The sequence below is a fragment of the Diadema setosum genome, chromosome 4, assembly GCF_964275005.1.
Source record: "Diadema setosum chromosome 4, eeDiaSeto1, whole genome shotgun sequence".
NCBI lineage: Eukaryota > Metazoa > Echinodermata > Echinoidea > Diadematoida > Diadematidae > Diadema > Diadema setosum.
Genome location: NC_092688.1, coordinates 10,823,683 through 10,845,848, shown reverse-complemented (window position 1 = coordinate 10,845,848; position 22,166 = coordinate 10,823,683). Strand labels below are relative to the sequence as shown.

Below are 22,166 nucleotides of genomic sequence, written 5' to 3'. Positions count from 1 at the left end.
TAAACATTTCTTTGGATCCCTGGCTGAGCTATAGAGGGCAGCAAACACAAGTCTTCAATGTTAGCATTGCTGTTTGCAATGCTTGACTGCAGACAAATGATCAAGTTACATACCTCTGTGTCTACAAATTCATATATTGCAAGATCCTACTCATCTGTCAGTGTTTCTATGACATCATAGTCACATTCTGGACAAAAGTACATGAATTGGCACATTTCTGAATGAGGCAGATAGATATGCATTCACTTGTACCATCCGATTTGCCATCTGATCCGCATCTATGTCCTTATGAATTTGAAAGAAATTCCTGTAGGCAAAAACTGACAACACAATGGACCTGTTTCTGTTTGACATGCCCAAGGATAAATAAATAATGACTACTAAACATCAAGAGATTTGGATTGACAGAACATCCCACCTTCACTGCTGCTCTCGCCGCCACTGCCACCATTTGAAGCCATGAATTTCTCTCTAAGAGCAGCAAACTTGCTGCCAGAGACGAGGTTCTTGAAGGACCTGACGTTGGAGGCACTGGTGGGACTGGTATCGTCGTCATCCGCTCTGCTCCCCCTGTTGAGGAACTTGTTCCTCTTGGCCTGGAGGGAGGAGACCGCACTCTCGCCCTTCTGGGCTGCCACGCCCTCCTTCTTGGTTTGGGAGAGGTTATCATTGCCCACTCTGTACCTATCCAACGAAAAGGGGTGGCCAAAGTTCCTCGGAAGGGGCGTGCTTGGCGATGTGCTTGGAGATCTCTGGTAGGCAGGTGCTCCTGGGCTAGGCAAGTCAGTGGGGGAGGACTCCCTGGATGGTGATGCTGCTTCAGGTGATACCTCTGCTGGAATGTTTCCACCGGTCTTGTTCGAAGCCGGTGAGGTGGAGCTCGCAGACTCGCTGTTTGGATGCACCTCGATGACGGAGGACATTGTCTCTGACGTCGAGGTTGAAGGCGAACTGGAGAAGGGGAATGTTGTCGTGGATTTGATGGGGGAATGTACAGTGACGGCAGGCTTGGGAGCGGGAGGTGGGGCATCTTTCACGACGGGGCTGTCACCATCTGGAGATGATGAGGAATCCTTTGAGGTCGAGGAGGCAGAAGTCTGCACTGTGGTATCGGTGGAACTCGAGGAGGACTCTGAAGACAGACTTTTGCTCTCGGAAGACGAAACATCCATCTCCATCTCATCTCGCAAGACACCGTCCACTTTCGGTGGAAGCACAGCATCCTTAACATCATCCTTTAAACCATTAACAGTTCTTTCTCCATCCAGCCCTGCTTTACCTGCCTTTTCTTTGTCCGCTTCTGGTATACTGCCCTCTTTGGAGATTTCATCGCTGGAAGACAGGGGTGCTTTCGGACTTGTAGTTTCTGTGGTACCTGAAAACAAATTTGATATGTCACAAGTTACACATTCAACAGTGCAACTAATGGCATCACTACAATATGGCTTCACAAATGACGTCTTTTAAGCCTGATACGTATTTTTATTTGTTCCTAGTCATAAACAGGAAGGTGTGAAAGTTAATTGCTAAACTATGTGAACTCAACAAGCCATTTTTGCCAATGAGTTCTCAATTGATACAAATTACTGTTGGAACAGGAAGAAAAAAGAGTCAGAAGTTTAATCATAACCCCATTGATTAAAAAAAAAATAATCCAGCAAATATACGATGAATCATATCCTCTAGCTGTGAACATTAATGCATTATTGTACCCTGAAAAATATCCTCTCTGCACAAAAGAGAAATCCCCAGTTGCCCATAATGCATGGATGTCAAATAGAATCAGATGAATTTAACCAATCAGTGCTGCATTTATAGTGGTTCCTGGAATATTTATCCTCATTAATGCAACAAAAGCATGGTATGATGCAGTGGGTAAGTAACTGATTTCACAGATTGTGTAGGCTCATCGATGGCAGCGAACAACTTCACATGTGTAGATCATTTGATCACTATCTTTGTCGAGCAATACAAATGTATTCGACAAATATGAGAAAACAATATCCAGAATATGGACTATTTGAAAATGAATTGAAGAGCAGTAATGATATTCTATATTTGAGAAAACAATATCCAGAATATAGACTATTTTGAAAATGAATTGAAGAGCAGTAATGATATTCTATATTTGAGAAAACAATATCCAGAATATGGACTATTTTGAAAATGAATTGAAGAGCAGTAATGATATTCTAAGCATTTTCCTTAGAAGCTGAATAGCTAACTTCAAAACTTGCTTCTCTTAACAGAAAAAAAAAATGAGTGCGCTTAATGACAGACGGATGAATAAACAGACAATATACACCATTTTGTTGATCGCAGAATATCTCTGAAACATATACCCCAATTGGTGACTGCTGTTTTGAAATGAGGGAAAACTGCATCCCCCTTTTAACGAGTGGGGCTACTCAAATGAATGGGACACAATATGCTATGGCCTTGCAAGTGTTACAAAGAAAAACCCTCTAGCAAAAAGGGAGGGATGAAACACCCTTTAATAGAATCCAGGACATCTTTTCTTATCCACTCAGATTTTTGCTTCCAGTTTCAATTTTGTTTTCTCGCAACCGACAAAAGGGAAAAGTTTGTAAACACATAAAAATGGGATTATGGCAGGATTTGGGGGTTAAAATGGAACTGTCCCTGAACAAATGACACAGAGGTTTTTGTAAAAATGCCCACCTGTGAGTTTAGGGTCCGGAAACCTTACAATGGGGGTTAGACATCAAAAAGGGTGCGGCACGGGTCATCATTCCTTGTTTCTCAGGACATTCACCTCTACTTCATTCATTCATTCAAATACGTCCAGTTTGGTTATACTTAGTAGGATTCTAGATGCTGCAGAGCCTGCAAGAGCTTATATTGATGTCCTTTTGGATCTCTGGTAATGGTTTATACCAAAGACACAAAAAATCTCCCTCTCTTTATTATTGACATATATGAGAGATACACAGAAGAGTTTGATATCAAGTTCTTCTGATCCTCGTTTCTTAATTATATTCCTTGCAATATCACAGATGCATTTTTTTTTTGCCTTTATTTTGTGTTTCAAACATATCTTTGTCTGTCCTGCCTATATATATGTTTTATTTGATTTATATGTATATCATCTTATCTGTTCATCCTATATGTTATCTCTATCTCTCTGTCTGTCTGTCTGTCTGTCTGTATACATTTTATATGAGTCATATATATCATCTTATCTGTTCATCCTATATGTTATCTCTCTCCATCTGTCTGTCTCATCTCTGATTCTCTTATACTATATATCTCCATATCTGTCTGTCTGTCTGTCTATCTCATATACCTCTCATCTCTGACTCTTGAACATTATATATCTCCATCTCTCTACTCTCGCTGTTGTCTGGATCTGGAGAAATTCTTTATCACTTCCTTACCCTTCTCCCCCTCCTTGGTCTTGACCGTCTCTTTCTCCGCGTTGGCAGCCATGGCTTCTATGTATAGAAAAGGAAATCAAGATAGAGAAATGATGCACTTTTCATTTCCAGATTAGGAAAGAGGTTTTTTTTCCCCTATTTTTACACTGTGAGCTGATTGAAGGTTACATAACTTTTTCAAAGCATACATTAGCATGACAATACACCTTCTAGTCCAAGAGCATTAGGTCAAAAAAGGCCTAAACCTGGACATTTTTGGTAACAAGCTGATTTTTTCAGGATAGGTCCAGAAAAATGTCTAGAATAACATACTAAAAGTCCTCATGAATCCTCCTTGAGCGTTTTCCGCAATCCAAGATGGCGTCCAAAATGGCCGCCATTTCCAGAAATTCTTATAACTTTTCAACCAGAGATCGCAAATACAAAATTTAAATGTCTAAATATATGTTTTGAAGCATGAAGAACTCAATAAAACACATATCAAGACATGTTGATGCACGCAAGTACCGAAATCCAAGATGGCGTCCAAAATGGCTGCCATTTTCTGAAATTCTTATAGCTTTTCAGTCAGGTAACCCAAATACGAAATTTATATGTCTAAATATATGTTTTGAAGCATGAAGAACTCATTGAAACACATATCAAGAGATTTTGATGCACGCAAGTACCGAAATCCAAGATGGCGTCCAAAATGGCTGCCATTTTCTGAAATTGTTATAGCTTTTCAGCCAGGTAGCCTAAATACAAAATTTAAGTGTCTAGATATATGTTTTGAAGGATGAAGAACTTAATAAAATACATATTAAGAGATGTTGACGCACACAAGTACCGTAATCCAATATGGCAACCAAAATGGCCGCCATTTCCTGAAATTTTTATAACCTTTTAACTAGAGAACCCAATACACAATTTAAGTGTCTTTACACATTTCGAAACATGAATAACTCAATAAAATACATATTAAGAGATTAGACGCACGAATGTGCTGATTTTAACGCTCGAGCTCTTCCTTATATGGAAAATGGGGTGCAATATGTCCCAATTTTATCTCACAATTATGTAAATAAATGTCAATATATTTTATAAGAAACTGTTTATTTAAAATATAGTTCTTATGTGTAAAGTATACAAATAAAAGCATTTGCATGTTAACGTCAAGGAGTGTGTCCTTGTTACGAGAGAAATATTTCACCAACAGATTTGTTGCTAAACAGAAAGCCTACTAGAAGGCAATATCCCTTTACCACATGGTCTATTTTCGTCACCTTAAGTACATGAGATGAAAATTTAGTGCTAGCCCCTTTTTATTACCAATGCATTTGATGTCTACCATGAGGTGAGTTCCAGTTGAAACTGTCAGTTATCACTTGAGAAGTAAAAACAATTCTTTGAAAAGTAAAGTTATTTGTGCATGGAGGGGGGATACTCCTCCAGCACACGAGGGACTTTTTTTTCTTTCTTTTTTTTTACTCGAAAGTGAAATACATAGTGCAAGCATTTGGTAAGATATTGAATTATTTCCATCAAAGAGTAGGAAATTGGATATAAAGTAGTATTCAGGGAAATGGGCAATATGATTATGGAAGGGTGTGGGGGAGGGGGGGGGGGTCCCCTCCCCCCCCCCCCCAACATGAGGGAGATTTTGCATTTTCAGACCTGATATTCAGACATCCTGATGCACCATATTGGTGAAATATTAGATTTTTGTTTCCATCAAAAAAGGAACAAAAAGATATACAATCATGGAAGTGCGCGGTTATAGGGTTGCCTGCTCCCACACGAGGGAAAATTTCGTATTTTCACAGAGCTGTTGCATCCATTTGGTGAAATACCCGATATTTGTTTTCTATTTGAAAACGTGAGGAAAAATATATATTCAGGAAAGTGTCGGGGAGGGAGAAGTGTGAAAGGAGAATACTCCTTCCCATACCACAGAAATTTTTGTATTTTCCAATTTGAAATTCAGAGATTTAGCGCACTCTTTGGTGAAATATCTGAGATTTGTTTTTGTCCTAAAAGTAAGAAAATAATACTTATGGAAATATGCGGGGGAGGCGTATGAGGTGATGCACCTTCCCACAAAATGGAGATTTTTTTTTTTTTTTTTTTCAGGTTACGAGTTTTATGGTGCGCTCTGTTGATGAAATACTAGATTTTTGTTTCTATTAAAAAGTGTAAGTAGAATAAAAACTATTATATTCAAGGCAATGAGCTAGTAGATGATGGGGGGGGGGGGTCACTTTCGACTGGAGGGAGTTTTGCATTTCGATGATCGTCATTAAACGGCCTAATGCACCCTTGGTGTTATATGGAGAAAATTATCCATTCTCGAAGAGTAGATAATAATAGTCTCATTATCCCCATCCCCCATCGAAAAGAGGGAGCTTTTACACTTGAATAGAAATGAAATAATTATATCATTTACACACATTTGAGGGAATATTTGGGAATTGTTAATCAAAAGGGGGATTTAATATATATTGGGGGAAGTGAGCGGTTGAAGAGTTAGGGCAAATTACCCTTCAATATGAGGGAACTAACTTTTGCATTTTGTAAGTGAAAGATCTAGTGCATACTTTTTGAGGACAGATTCGGAAATTTGTTAATCTCAAAAGTGCACAAAGTCTATAAAAAGGGGCCGAGCGAGGGACGTTTAGCATTTTTATGATTGCAACTGAATGACAAAGTGCAAATACTTCAGGTTGAATATTTGGAAAATAATGATTGTACAGGCCACCACCTTCCCCAAGGAGGAGGGGGGGGGGGGGGGGGGATGCATCCAACCCAACCTATACCCGTTTTTGTGCACATTTAAGGAAAGATTCCACTGGACCTTCTGAGTTGTTGAATCTCGAACATTATGTTGAATTTCTTTGTCTCTTGAAACAGGCTAAAAACAGCAAATTTTGATGAACAAACGGCGGCCATTTTGGGCAACATTTGGTTTTCGGGAAGAACTTACGTGGTTTCATTTGTACTTATGTGCTTCATGATCTCTAAATAAGTATTTCGTTGGGTTCCTTATGTCTTAAAATATATATTTATACATTTAAGTGCGTATCGCAATTACGTAGTTGCAGGGTTATGAGAAAAACAGGAAATCGCAGCCATTTTGGACACCACTTTGGATTTCTGGAAGTGCTCAAGTGCTTTATTTGTGTTTCAAAATCTCTGAATTTGGTTCCTTGAGACTCAAAACGTATATTTCGACAATCCAAGTGTGTACAGTTGACATCTACTTGCAAAATTATGGGAAAAAAAATCAGGAAATGGCGGTCATTTTGGACGCCATCTTGGATTACGGTACATGTGAGCTTCAACAACTCTTAATACGCACTTTATTGAGTTCTTCATCCTTCCGAACATATATGTAGACATTTAAATTTTGTATTTAGGCTACCTGGCTGAAAAGTTGTAAGAATTTCAGAAAATGGCAGCCATTTTGGACGCCATCTTGGATTACGGTACTTGCGTGCATCAAAATCTCTTGATATGTGTTTTAATGAGTTCTTCATGCTTCAAAACATATATTTAGACATATAAATTTCGTATTTGGGTTACCTGACTGAAAAGCTATAAGAATTTCAGAAAATGGCAGCCATTTTGGACGCCATCTTGGATTTCGGTACTTGCGTGCATCAACATGTCTTGATATGTGTTTTATTGAGTTCTTCATGCTTCAAAACATATATTTAGAAATTTAAATTTTGTATTTGGGATCTCTGGTTGAAAAGTTATAAGAATTTCTGGAAATGGCGGCCATTTTGGACGCCATCTTGGATTACGGTACTTGCGTGCATCAAAATCTCATGATATGTGTTTCAATGAGTTCTTCATGCTTCAAAACATATATTTAGACATATAAATTTCGTATTTGGGTTACCTGACTGAAAAGCTATAAGAATTTCAGAAAATGGCGGCCATTTTGGACGCCATCTTGGATTTCGGTACTTGCGTGCATCAACATGTCTTGATATGTGTTTTATTGAGTTCTTCATGCTTCAAAACATATATTTAGACATTTAAATTTTGTATTTGGGATCTCTGGTTGAAAAGTTATAAGAATTTCTGGAAATGGCGGCCATTTTGGACGCCATCTTGGATTGCGGAAAACGCTCAAGGAGGATTTATGAGGACTTTTAGTATGTTATTCTAGACATTTTTCTGGACCTATCCTGAAAAAATCAGCTTGTTACCAAAAATGTCCAGGTTAAAACTAATACTCTTGGACTATTCTGCACCTTACCAGCAAAATATTTTTTAGTGGAATATAATATACATTGTATATGTGTGTTTATACAGGTCCTACATGGTACAGCTGTTCATAATTATGTAGGCATGTACACATATATATTGCATGGTGTTGCAATATAACCGCATATAATTGAATTTTATATATATATATATATATATATATATATATATATATATATATAACTATCTTGGAGAATGGGAAATCAATGTCAAAATGCACTTTATTATACATACGTAACAAAGTGTGCATGTGCTGCAATACATGACAGCTTGATCATCAGTGTAGTATCATTCAAAAGGAACACAATATCAGTATACTCTGCAGAAATAGGTCAATATAAAAAAGACAAGTTTTTAGGAAGACACACTCACTCAATTTCCTCAGCCGCATCACTTCTTTAAGTCCCTTTCTCTTCGGCTCCTGTGCATGATGGGATCAAGACAAAAAAAAAAGACTTTACAAAAAAAAAAACAACAACCTGTCTTTCAGGTAGTGACGTTCCTTGAAACTTGCCACTTGCTATGAAGACAAGGACTACAACTTGCCTACCTTCACCTTTGCTCCCTTACCAAGTACCATTAAGGGTACCATCAAGGATTTGCTCATGTACAAACCTTCTTCTGAACAGCCATACCCTCACATTTGTGGTCTAATAAGGAGGTGGTTATTAAGTGTCTTGTATGGAAAATGCTTTCATTACCCCTGATAAAATTATGTAATAAAATTACTACCATTTGAGAGCATGTGGGGGGGGGGGGGAGGGGGGAGAGTCAGGGTAGAAATGACTATTACTGCGATGAAGCTTTATGTAAATGCAAAATTTTGGTAAGACAATATTATGATGAGGTTTAAACAAATCTTGTGTGTGTGAGGCTCCTTAAATTTGGCAGAATCATGCCTGTAATATCTCTTTCCATCTTCACATCCCTCCTTTGACTGCAAGGCATGTTTTGATATCTTATTATTATTATGCCGATATAAAATCAATCACATTAAATTGCTCACTTGCAGATGTCATACATTTCTGATTTCAGATATCGCTCGGATTCAAACCACTTGCCATACGTTGATCCAGCTAAATTCCTCAAATCGTAGGCACTTTGAGATTTGTCCTTGAACAATACTGTGAGAGCATGTGTCTATGCTGAGACAGTCGGGGGGGGGGGGGGGGTAGGGGATCAATATATAAAAATCTTTACCTGTCATATCAAAGTTTGTGAGGCGGCAATATATGAAGAGTTTGCTTGCAAAGCAAGTTAACTCTATTCTTGCTAATGTGAGATTTTTGTGATTACAGCTGCTAAAACACAAGAAAAATAATAAGAAATTATAAGATATTTCAATCAGAACTTCACAAATATTCCTTGTTACTTAACAAGTGAGGTACCACTTACAAAATTTATTTTGCTTTGTCTGAATACAGACCTACTTTAAAATGTAATAAAAATAGTACTTATCTCATTTCGCGATGAAACTCTTCATATACACCTTTACATCATTAAGTTCACAGACCATATTTCTGTGTTTTGATTCTCTATCTTTTATTATAATTTCATCATTTATCGCCAATACTTCAAAGTTATATTAAAGAATGTTCTTTCAATTGAGCTCTTTTCTGCTCATGTTCATTGTTTATTTAGTTTGCATATCTAAATCGCTGAATATTTTTCTGATCCTGATATTAGCAACACGTTTTAGATTGAAGTCATTGTTTTTTATCTCAAATTGGCAGCTTCTTTTTATTCTTATGATTTTATTGAGCTTCACTGAATTTACCCAGTGCCATCAAGTCTTTCTCCAGTATAAAACATACAGTGATATTTCGAGTTGCCAATTTGGATGATGGCAGGGTGGGAATTTCTGCTTCTGCAGTGAAGTTTTAACATTTTAACATTTTTGGTCACATAATGAGAAACCTCTTATGAAATGTGAAAGAGCAGGTAATTCCACGACAAATTCAACATTTAATTGATGAAAATTAGTTTAGAAATGGCTTAGACATCCAAAATAGAATGATCCTAATAAAAGGTGTAGGCCTACAAATTGTATGACATAATCATGATGCCATGTTTAAAACTTTTTGTGGTTCTGAAGTGCAGCCTAAAGCCTGACCTTGTTCTGCCCCCTTCCATCATCCGATTCCGATGACGACCCTGAGCTCACATCCGAAGAGGACGATGAAACCGCTGGAGCTGACGATGATAACGATGATGACGTCTTGGTATCTGCTTCCAGCACAGCTTTTTTGGGTGTCGGAAGTGCTTTGACCTAGAAGGGGGGGGGGGGGGGGGGGTTCAACGATATTCTTTACAGAGAATGTATTTAATGATTTTCAGAGACACTGATAAAGTATCAAGGCTTTCTTTCTTTTCTTCTTTCCTTCTTTGAAATTAAAAATAAAATCTAATACCAGCCATATAAAACATGTATAATTATGAAAATGCACACTCAAAATTAGATACTGTCTAACTGTTATCTTCAGAGTAATGCTAAACATAACACTTTCCTATAGCAATCACAATTTTCTTTTTTATAGTTATGTGTACATACATGTATATACTTTATTTTATTTGGGATAAAAAAATGTACACTCTAATGATTGGTTGAGAGAGCTTCACATGATTTGTATTTCAAAATATTTTGGAATGTTGGAATGTTTGACATTCCATGGTATACTATTTGGAAAATGGTGTCACTTTTCATGTCATTTTCCAAATAGTACATTATTTGTAAAATGATGTTACAGCTATACTTAGACTTGTGATAAATGATCAACTCCCCAAAATATGAATATTCAGCAGCCACCTACAATGCCTACCATGAGCAATTCTTGAAGTACCATGGCTATCACGTTTTTCAATTTCAGATCACTGGGTCTGTGGCCAGTGGCCGGATACCGGTAGTGTGCCAGCTTTTGATAGGGCAGGATAAAAGGTAAACCATTATTCTTTTTTCCCTTCTTTTTTTAAAATCTTTGATCCAAAACATATAAAAAGGATACTCTGCCTAATTCCAAGTTTCAGGTTAAAAACAGACAACAGGCAAATGTCACTTTATGCCGGGCTGGGCCCCTCAGTGAATTGTACTATTTTGGAGTCACCTTATGCCATACTTTTAACCAGAAACTCTCAAGGCGAAGTATATTTGTACACTATAGGCCTGCTGTGATCCCATTTTGGTACTTTGGGTAATCATGACTGACTGTACATGTATTTTCACATTAGTAGTATTTAGCAAGTACATGTGATTTTGGACACCAACGATGACACAATTTTAACTGCCCACATATGGTTTGTAAAACGAAACCTTCCTCTGTAGCGAGTTTTGTTTTCTTTGACGTGGTCTCAAAGGAAAAACTTAAAGGTTAATGACCTAACATTCCATCCTGGAAATACAATCCTCAATTTTCAAATGTGATCTTAATCCACGCCACATCATCCCATGCCAAGGAAGCTCTCTCAGTACAAAGCATTCACAAAGTGTTAATACTGAGCCAGTCTTGGTGGTTTTTCTTTTCTCCTGCCCAGTTTGTCGAATCTCATACTACATTATGAAAAATATGTCCCTCTTATATGCCGTCATGGAATGCAATTCTAGGCATGTGGTGACATTTCAGAATACACCCAGGTAACAATATCGCAAAATGACTTAACTCCTTTCTTGCCAATTTGAGATACTCGCAATTAAACCTGCTAAAAACAACAACAACAAAAGAAAGTATGGGATTTTTTTTTTCATAGCTTGAAGAATATTCATTCCTATGTAACAAATGAGGTATAACTAAAAAGGTCTTGCTTTGCTCTGTCTGATGATGCACTTACTTTAAAATGTTTTAAAATGGTGTTTAACTCATTCTGCGATCAAACTGATCTTCAAATACAAATGGCAAATCTTTACAGGGCTTTGCCACAGAGTAAAGAAAACAGACAAACACGGAACTGTAGGGCTACATGATCATGTCCTGATATGTAACATATTCTGCTTTTTGTCATTTTTTAAAAACTTATTTATTTTTATACCCCTTTGCAATTTGAACATGACTCACTGGCAGTTTTTAGGGAAGTGTGGCACATGGGCGGCCTTTTACAATGTGCTAGGAGTTCCTGCATGAACATTTTTTTTTTGTATAGCCATGCATATCAACACCCCTCCCCCTTCTGAAAAAAGGGGGTTCTGTGGAGGGGACAGTGGGGGGGGGGGGTCCTAGGGGGTAACGGGTGACACTGTCTGTGATTTGACGGCACACACAGGACAACCACCACGTGACTCAATCCAAGCTGTTACCGCCAGGTCGCGGAGAGCGTACGATGCCTAGTCCACAATCTTGAATTTATCATCGTTTTAAAATCAACATCCTGGCAAAAGTCTGACTGCAGCTCTAGCTTGCACACAAGAGAGATACCGATGTGGCTTACTGATTCATGAACGTAGCGATATCACGAGATTGAATCTCCCAAGACTAGGTGGTTTCACTTTGATCAACTATCCAACTCATCACCACACTGACTCTATATTTGATTATATTGCTACTCAACAACCTCAGTCTACCACAATACGGTTTCACAAAGGCGATCTTCCCTTGCATTCACTTCTGCCCCCACCCCGCTTCCTTTCCCCACTCTTTCTTCCCTCTCCCTTAAATCTCTCTCTCTCTCTCTATATATATATATATGTTTTTCTTCCTTTCTAAACATTATAGATAGATCATAAATTAATATAGATAGGATATACAAAAAGATACAGAAGTGTGAGTAAACAGTCTGACAAACAGTTACAGTTGAACAGATAGGATAGAAAATAAACAGATCAGTTACTGTTGACAATGATATCTCTGCACAAAGGAAAACAAGCAGATCAGAGAAGATTTCTATTCATTACATAAAATGTCCAACATGAAATCATTAAAGTAAGTGATTTTTGTTGAAGAAAAAATAAAGAAAAAGGCATCAATGCCGAGGGCATGTGAATTATTTTGAAGTGCTCACGAACTGGAAGTGAAATAAGAGGGTCTATGTCCATGCAAAGCATAGCTACTCATGAAAAGAATGGGGCATAATAATTATAGCAGTGTGAAAAAGGCCCCCACCTGGACAGGAATCAAATGTAGGGGAGGGATTGGACATTAAAAACATGCAAAATACAAAAAGGACATTAACTGGCTTCAAATAAAATTCAATATGAACAGCAGTGTGTTCATGGCACCTATGAGATGATGGCAAGAAGATACCTTTAAAATTCATATGAACACCCTCTCTTCTCTCCCTCCCCTCCCCCTTTCAAGGGTTCATTTCATTCTTGTCCATACCTCCCTGGTTGGATTCAATCAATATTTGACAAATAAATTGTTGTTGTGTTTTTTGAGGGGTTATCATTACAAATGTCATCTTTCTCTTTATGTAGTGGTATGTAAGAGCCCATTTACGAAGAATAGCTCTACTCCCTCACAATGTCAACCTTGATGAACACTGCCACCTAGAAGGTTGACTTCCCCACTTGAGGTTCGGTATGTCTCCTGTTTTTCACCCTCAAGCATTGCCATAATGAGGTGTAGATATCACATCACTGGTTCAGACCACAGTGAAGACTTTTGGTGCATACACTGGAAGTTTAGCAAATTTTTGGCAGGATCAAGACTCTTAGGTGTATAGTTTCACATAGGAAAAAAAGAGTACGACTACCAAGACTGGAAAATTGCAATATGGTGCTAAGGTATCTAGATAAAATCTTCAATCATTTCACACAAGAAGAGCAAATGTGGAAATGGTATGTTACAAAAAGGGGCAAAAGCTACATCTATTTTTTCAAGTGAATTTCTACCTCTTGACAATCAGTACTTTCAATGTCCTAAAAGCAAGTTTATTCAAAAATTCATAGGCTAATCTTAAATGGCAAAGTGATATACTTTTAGCATCATTCATAATTAAGGGAGAGATGTAATTCTTTTTCACTACAGAATCATTTTTTTTTCCCTGTGACAGCAGTCACGAACTGGCCAACCTCGAGGATATCTTTGGGTTGTAGTAACAGAAATCTGTGAATGAATATCACAAAGTCAAAACTTATGGTTGATACAAAGAAAGGATGTGAAATTGATCTAATCCAGCTGGGTTTTTTTTTTTTTCTTCTTCTCACAAGAACATCACACGCAATGATTACAATCAATTACTGGATTATATGCACCTCAAGGGTTTCAGTGGTTAACACATCACACATTGTAGCTCCTCCAACCTCAGAGAAAATATGTAGGGCTTCATTTCATTGCTTTTCAGGGAAAATTGTGAACACAGATTCTGTGGCTGAAGCCAAATGCACCCTTGAAATTACCCCAATCATTAGATGAATACGTGACAGTATGGTCTTTTTGATGTGAGGTAGGTTCTTTTTTTTCTCTCTTTCAAAATGATCGATTTGACAATCTGTTGCATCAAAATCAGTGTGTTCTTGTGAGAGAAGAAAAATAGTTCATTCACCCCTTTATATAGAAGGATTGGAGGACAAGGACGGGCGCAAGAGGAGTTCTAATTAAGTCGCAATTACCCCCGTGGATCACTCCTTCAACACTGGAGCCTCGAGTGTGGGGGACGGATTATGACTCACGCCAGCCGTATTTGGATCATGGGTGAAAATTTGCCCCCCTCTTCTTCCTCACTTCCCCCAACCCCTGCTCCCACCCCCTCCCCCCCCCCCACCCCATCCCATCCCATCTCCTGTTTGCATTTATTTTCTCTTTCTTTCTTTTTTTGCCTAGACTTCCTCCACCCACATCATTCAAACAAATAATTTGAACAGGTTTCTGACATTTGTAAAGAGTCAGGATCAATTTTGAGTCACTTCCACAGCAAACTAAAAGTTTGTGGAGATTTCGTTGCCACTTCTATCTATACTTGTGTCTACAGATGTATGGTATCCTGATGGCCTTCTATTACATGCTTATTCAGTCGACAATGAGATCAAAAATTGATGTTGGCTTTGAAATTGAGTGAATTGATATCAATGTTGGTATCGATATTGATATCTCAGTGGGTTTTGTTCTCTATCAGAAAAAAAAAATACAGATATCACAGACTTTAAAAAGAGACGAAAGAAGGGAGAAGCTGCAGGTCAGGCATGATAATAGGGCCTGTACTAAAATGGGGGGGGGGTCTAAGAACACCAAGAATGCTATTACAGTTATTGAATACTTGCTTGCAAAAAAAAAAAAAAAAAAAACAGAAGAGAAAGAGAGAGGGAGAGACAGAAAGAAAGAAAGAAAGAAAGAAAGAAGAATGAAAACAAGATAATGTGGTTTGACTGTTTGCACAGTCAAAGCATAGGAGGTTGTTTGAAACCATTGAAGTTTTTAGAAATGCTCAATAATGGCGGCTTGAAAAGTTCTTTGTGTCTTTTGTTCTGCCCGGTTTTGAAACAACTTTCTGATACAGAAATATCATTCTTTCATTATGCTACAGATTCCATTGTAATTTAGATATATTATCAGTTTACATCTTCTTAATGTCCAGAATGATACCGGATATATTTTCACTCTTGCTATTCTCTTACTCATATGCTGTTGAAAATGAAAATGCTTTTCTTGTAACACTGTGAGGAATGAATTAACTGAATATGAATCTAACCTTATCTCTTCCATCTTTGTGCCATGTAATTTTTATACTTCGACAAAAATACAGAGGAAAACTGTATGCATCATATTCAGTCTCGGATCCAATTTTGAGAATATACACATGCTCCCAAATTCAATTCGATGAAAAGCTGTAATATGATTTCATCGTGGAAATGTTAGGAAAGGATATAGTGAAGATGCGGATGGAAGAGAATAAAAGATGAGAGATGAAAATGGGAGTGATGAGTGGGATTGGTATAAGCAGAGGAGAATGAGGCGTAGCCCAGAGGTAGCACTCACCTCTTTAGATGCCGTCTTAGCCTGGATGCCATCACTTTGAGATGCCTCATCATCAGCATCTAACTCCCCATCTTCCCTTGGGCTTACCATGGCAACAGCATCATGCACTTCGAGAGCAATGCTTCCCTTAACCTCCTCGTGCTTTTCGGCGCAGTCTTTGCTGACATCTTCTTGGCAAAGTGCTGCATCCCCCTCTTCAATTTTTTCAGATGGCACTGGTTCTGAGGACAAGATAGGCGCTTCCATCTTGCTGCTTGCATTCTCAACATCATTCGCAGCATTATCCATTTCCTGGTTTCCGTGGCAACTGCTCTCTCCAGATGAGGTTGTGACCTCCTCACTGATGTCTTTGGTATCCTTTGGCTCTGGCAGGGAATCTGCGAGGACTGCCGCTGACTCGGGCAGCGATGATGCGGATGATGATGATGATGATGATGATAATGATGGTTTTGGTGGTGGTGGTGGTGGTGGTGGTGGTGGTAAGGATGATGATGATGGTGATGATGGCAATACGGATGTTTCAGTCTTTTCATCGGTAACAACACCCTCCTCAATTACCTTTGAACTGTCCTCTTTCGCCGCATCTTCCGGAAGCGATGGGACACCTTCCGTCTCTGGATCTGTGCTGAGAAGTTTCTCTGCCGCCGTCCCCGAACTCTCCACATCTTCCAGAACCCCATGGTTCTTGAGGATAACTGCCCCATCCTGGATGCAAAGCAGAAAGGTTACAACAATTGGCAGTGTTGATACTGGGGATGAGATTACTTGAATGCAAACAGAATGTCATGCCCCGCATATTGGCTTATATACATCATGCAATGCTCCTTGATTGGTTCATCTTAATCACATTTGAAAGAAGAAAAAAAGTGCAAGTTCGTCTACAGAATGCCGCAAACAAACAAGTTTCTCTCCCGCTGCAATGCTGCCAAGGTCCGCAACACACGTTGCCTGGACCACACATTCGAGTAAATCATCGGTAGATGAATCTCGTTATATGAATGTTAATGCCGTATTAGGAGCTCTAGTATTGGCAATGATCATCTGATGACGTAGAAATTATGTGCCTCCTTTTAGCATCAACTCCAATCACATTGGTCCCCTCTCTCTTTTCATCTCTCTCTCTCTCTCTCTCTTCTCTCTCTGTTATATCTCTCCCTGTATCTCTTTCTATCCATTTCTATATCTTCCTCTATTCCTCTCTTTAGCTTATCTATCTCTCTCATCTTCCTTCTTTCATATTCATTGTATTTGAATTTAAAAAAAAAATCAGAACATGCATTCTTTCCTTTGATTTACCCATTTGCAATTCTTGATAAGAATGCACTTTGCCTTAAGAAATATATCATATTAAGTTCAATATGTTATACCAGTTAAGTTCAGTTCAGTTTATTTCTGCATTCCATTTTTATTACAATTTACAACAAAATTTGTTGATATGTCATAAATCATATGAATTGTTCTAATGCACTTATACAGATTGTATATATAATTGTTTAAAGAAAAATGTATAGGGGAAAAACTCTATATAACAATGTTAAATTGAATGTAAATTGTACGAGAAGAAACAGTTCAAACAACACATAAGAAACAGTTCAATTTGGGTGTAAATAATATAGAGGCCTAAAAAAGCTTGATATATCAAATTACATTAAGTGTGGAATAACAGAATTAACAACATATTCCTGGTTGTGATAAAAGCTCCATAGCTACAAGTACACCATACTGTATCAAGCAAACTGAGAAGAAAGATACAGAAAAACCGCTGAAAGACTCGTCACATTGTATATAAAGTAGTTTTGGTACCAACTCTCCATTATCCTATATTTCTCAAGATGAAGCTATACCATAGTCATAGATCAGTTTTCTTTAGGAAGTCTTTCATTTTGTATCTGGATCCTACCAGGTTTAGCGGTATGTATAGGCACCAAAGTCTTTACTGGCACACGTCATGTGACCTCCAGACGAATATCACATGACACCAAGAATGTGGACTGATTAGCTGGGATCAGTTAGGGCTTAGAGGTATGGAAGAAATGGGGGGAAAAGACAGCATTCGAGTTGACTGTGAGTTACCTTTCTGCTACGGGGTCAACCTGGGGGCAGAGGTCATGTAAGGTCACAACAACAGTTTGCCCTCCTGGCCCTATAAAATGGAAGGGGAACTTGGCTTGACTTTTTAAAGGGTGTGTACAGTTCTGGTCGAGGTGAGGATTTAGCTTTTAACGTTTTGCGAGATATTCAGAAACCACTCTATGAGATGTCAAAGAGCACGCAGTTCTAAGGTGTATCAAAAGTTTATTCGATGAAAATTGGTTTTGAAATGGCTGAGATATCCAAAAACAAGGTGAAACAAAGAGATCCTAATAAAGTTGTGGCATGTCGCCTTTTATTATTAGCACTTTTTTGGATATCTCAGCCATTTGAAAACCAATTTTCATCAAATAAACGTTGAATCCTTCTTAAAATTACATGCTCTTTCATATTTCATTAGAGGCTTTTCAGTATCTCACTTAGGAATGTTCAAAACATGAATCCCCACCTCAACCAGTACTGTACAGTCCCTTTAAAGGGAACTATCAGACCTCTAGATGGTGGAGCAGTGTGAACACATCCTGAGCACTGAAGTACAGATTTAGGACATTTTTTCAATTCAATTCAATTCAATTCAATTCAGTTCAATTCAATTCAATTCAATTCAATTCAATTCAATATTGACATTATCATAAAAACACCAAATGAAAGTCAAAAGACTATCCATATTTGGTTTATATCAATTTTGATGAAAAATGAATCATTAAACTTTACAGCAGGGAGACACACACACAAAAAAGAATCCATGACCAAACTCACACTTTATACAACAAACGATTCATATTGATCCCATTCCCCCACTGAAAAAGAAAAATACTGGCACACTATATTACATTATCATACAAATTATTTCACACCAGTTCTAGCAACAAAGAAAATACATGTAGAAAGGGAAATTGCACATTCCCTCATATACATATATCTAAATTCAATACTATATTCGATATATATAGACCTACATTTTAAAGGAGACCTCCGGATGATTTTCAGATTTTTTACATTTGAACAACTATAAATTAGTTATACTAAGGACAGATTTTCAGAATTTGTGAGAATTTGGATGAAGAATTAGAATAATTTCAAAATTTAGAACAAATTGCAATGAACAAGGATGATGACATGGCAGAGTCACCATAAGAATGCATGAGTTGGGGCTCAAGGAAGCAGAACAAAAGAGGAAGGCATGCATAGATTATACACAGGTGAACTCGCAAGCAAGCGGTATTGTAATAGAATTACACTGCTACATTTCTGAAATATGTGAACCTGCTATGTCATCATCCTTGTTCAGTGTAATTTGTTTAAGGTTTTTCAAAATATTGTTTCTCTGCTCAAGAACTACAATAAATTCCACAAATCTATACATGGAGTTGTCGATTTATGTACTACATGATGTGAAATTATGAAAATCGTCCGGAATGTCCCTTTAAGGACCACATGAATACTGGCCATAGTCTACACAAGATTCAACCTTGCAACATTCAAATTAAAGTGTAGAAAAGACACAAATGAGGAGAAAAGTTTGGATGGTAAAATTGTTGGTAATGGAATCATCATTGTAATCATTATCAAACCAGCAATAGGAATATAAGAAATGCACACAACAAACAGTGTAAATAACAAATAAGGATTACTAGCACATTCATACTTTGGCAACTCCCAAGTTAAGATTAATACTTTTAGCTTTTTATAGGATTTAGGATTTTTATTTTATTGAACCTTTTGTAATAAGTTATGTTTTTTTTTCTTTAAAGGGGGAGAGAGAAAAATATCTGGAAAGAAAATGCATGTGAGTGTCATCTACAGGCAGGTTTTCAATGGAATTCTTACTTTGAATTTATAATTGCCTGCTTCTGACAATCTGCCTCAGATTTGACAGAAAAAGAAACCGACAGCTTCTTACATTGAAATTGTTCTGCAATAAACCCTAAATGACAATAACAAGAAAACAATCTTTTGTTTCAATTACTTCTGAACACTTCTGGCACAAACAAACTCCAAACTTTTTGCTAAAATCATACCCACAGTTTCTGCATGTGATATTTTGATTGTTTTTTAAAAATTTTCCACATTTCTTTTTTTCTATGGTCACCTATCAAACATGTGTAACATGCAAGAATTGTACTTTTGTGTTATTCCCAGTAGAGACTGCGCTGGAGACGCAAACATCCTTTTGACGAGGAGACAGAGAAATTTAATAGGATGTGGCCAAGTGTCAACTGCAGATCGGAGAATGCAGACCTTCCTGTCATATACTGACAGAAAAAATATAACGTTCCCAAGAAACGCTCATGTCAACAACTTTTACACACACACACACACACAAAAGAGAGAAATATGTCACTTTGTGGCAACTTGTGTGGAAGATCACTTCATATTTTCCCCAGAAGGAAGTGTTTTTCTTTGATTCATGTGTATTGGTAATCCCACGTAAAGGCATGAAATATGCGATCGGACTTGACAGTAAAAGAACGGTAAAAGGTCACTTGAAGTGCATTTGCATGCGATTGGCTGTTTGGCTCACTAAACTGACCAGAATTGAAACATCTGTTTACATCCAAAATACAAACAAAAAATGCACTCATTTCTTTTTGCTTTTGTTTTTGTTTTTGTATTTTCCACATAGAGCTTCCCCAGAGACATAATAAACCCTTTCATTCTGTGACAATATTTATGCATGCACATAGTTATTGTACATGTCAATGGTATCACATGGGAAAAATTAAATGTCTTTTTGGAGAAACATATAGATTTTTTATTAAAATGCACTTTGGATGAATCAATATCATTTAAGAACTAAAGAGCTTGAGAAAGGGAAAATGGAAAAAAGAGATAAAAGAGAGCTTAATCAGAAAGGCTACTAACAGAATAAATAATCACAACCCTACCTCATGCACTTGAGTTTTTTTCCATTAAGATTTTTCGCATATTTTTTTTTTCACATACAAAAAAAGAAACAAAAAGTCATAATTACCCAAAGTGAACATCAATCTCACAAATTTGACAAAGTCATTCCCCCAGAAATGTTTGTTTGCTAGTTTGTTAACTTCCTGTATGTGAATAAAATTGTCTGGTTGCCTGGTGCTTTGGATGAAAGCCAATGAAAAGCCACTTCTAAGCATAACTGATTTCTCAGCAGCTACAGAGAATAATGTGCTAACTGAACATCATTCAGCACTGCAACCTGGAGAAAATCAAACTCTAAGGTTATTTTTTCATATAGCATGGTTTCTTAATCAATGCCTCATCAGGGGAATTCATTTTTCTTCTTAATGGAATGACAAGCTGGCTTTTACCTGGATTTGCGGATATCAGCTGGTTTGTAGCAAAATCTGGCATACACGTAGCCTATTTCCCACTAAACATTTCATTTATGTCCCAACAATAGATGATAAAGAATCTCTGGGGATTGGGGAAATGTGCAAAATATCAACATAAAGCAAAAAAAAAAAATCTTTGTGGGTGCAAAGCTGGTTTTCTGAAGTGTCCTTGATCCTGGAGCAGCCATTTCACTTAAAAATAGATACTGCTGTGTCAGTGCGTGATGAATCTAGTATACACACATATTGCCTTTTTCATCCAGAAAACAAAATCGTTTCTCACTCAAAGAATGGAATCATACAATACGCAGTTAACATACTAATGACTTAAGCCCTTGAGATGAGTCTAATGAATCAGATGCTGAAAGAAACAGTGAGGGCTTTAAATCCTTCAGATGTAGCCATCTTTGATTTCGTTCTTTTTTCTGAGAATTTGAACACGATTTGCCTTTCACTTTGGACATCAGCCAGAAACTGGATAAGAAAGATGTTTTCTACTAATCCTAGATATGTCAAAAAGAGCCACTTATCGGCTTGTTATAATGGGTGTGGTATGCATGAAGGGGATGAGACAAGCTGATACAAATGCCGATTTATCCCCTTCCCCCCTCCCCACCCCCACCCCACCTCCTCGTCAGGTGATGCTCGGCCTAACAGCTTGCCCGTGGGATTGGACCCGGTACTTAACGCTGTTCCACATAGTCTGTGGAATGAGAGCACCAACCTGGGATTAAGCCTGGGCAGTGGCTTCCAAAACCAGATTAGGAGCTGGTTTTACCCTAATTTAGACATCTGACCTTTTAGAGTGGGAGAACCCTAGAGTCTGCGTGCTCTACCTTTCTAATGCGCCATCATCGCTGCATAGGATATTGTCATTACATCGCTAGTCGGAGGTAATATTTCTAGAGGGCTTGCACTGATGACGACAAGGATGATGAAGCTTAAGATGATAGCAGTGATGTTGCTTCTGCTGATGATGATGATGGTGCAGGTGTTGTTGATAAAGAGTTTGGTGTTACTGATGCTCTTGTGATATCATGTAGTGATGTAGAGTGGTAAATGTGAAAGTCATGGCATCAGCAAACATATCAATAAGGATGCCTGAGTGGGAGGGATGTTATGATGATGATGATGATGATGATGATGACGATGATGATGATGATGATGACGATGACGATGACGATGACGATGATGATGATGAT

General features: G+C 37.7%; 1 protein-coding gene across 1 annotated transcript in view; it reads right to left on the bottom strand.

Annotated features, from left to right (window-relative positions):
- LOC140227602 (uncharacterized) overlaps window positions 1-22,166 on the bottom strand; it is a 206,198-nt gene that overhangs the window by 65,788 nt on the left and 118,244 nt on the right. Inside the window, exons 10-15 of the mRNA XM_072308019.1 lie at window positions 16,039-16,258; window positions 15,554-15,945; window positions 9,766-9,921; window positions 8,025-8,073; window positions 3,399-3,455; window positions 419-1,375 (exon numbers count right to left, since the gene is read on the bottom strand). Coding sequence (XP_072164120.1) covers window positions 419-1,375; window positions 3,399-3,455; window positions 8,025-8,073; window positions 9,766-9,921; window positions 15,554-15,945; window positions 16,039-16,258 — 1,831 coding nt within the window. The remainder of the gene's footprint in view (window positions 1-418; window positions 1,376-3,398; window positions 3,456-8,024; window positions 8,074-9,765; window positions 9,922-15,553; window positions 15,946-16,038; window positions 16,259-22,166) is intronic.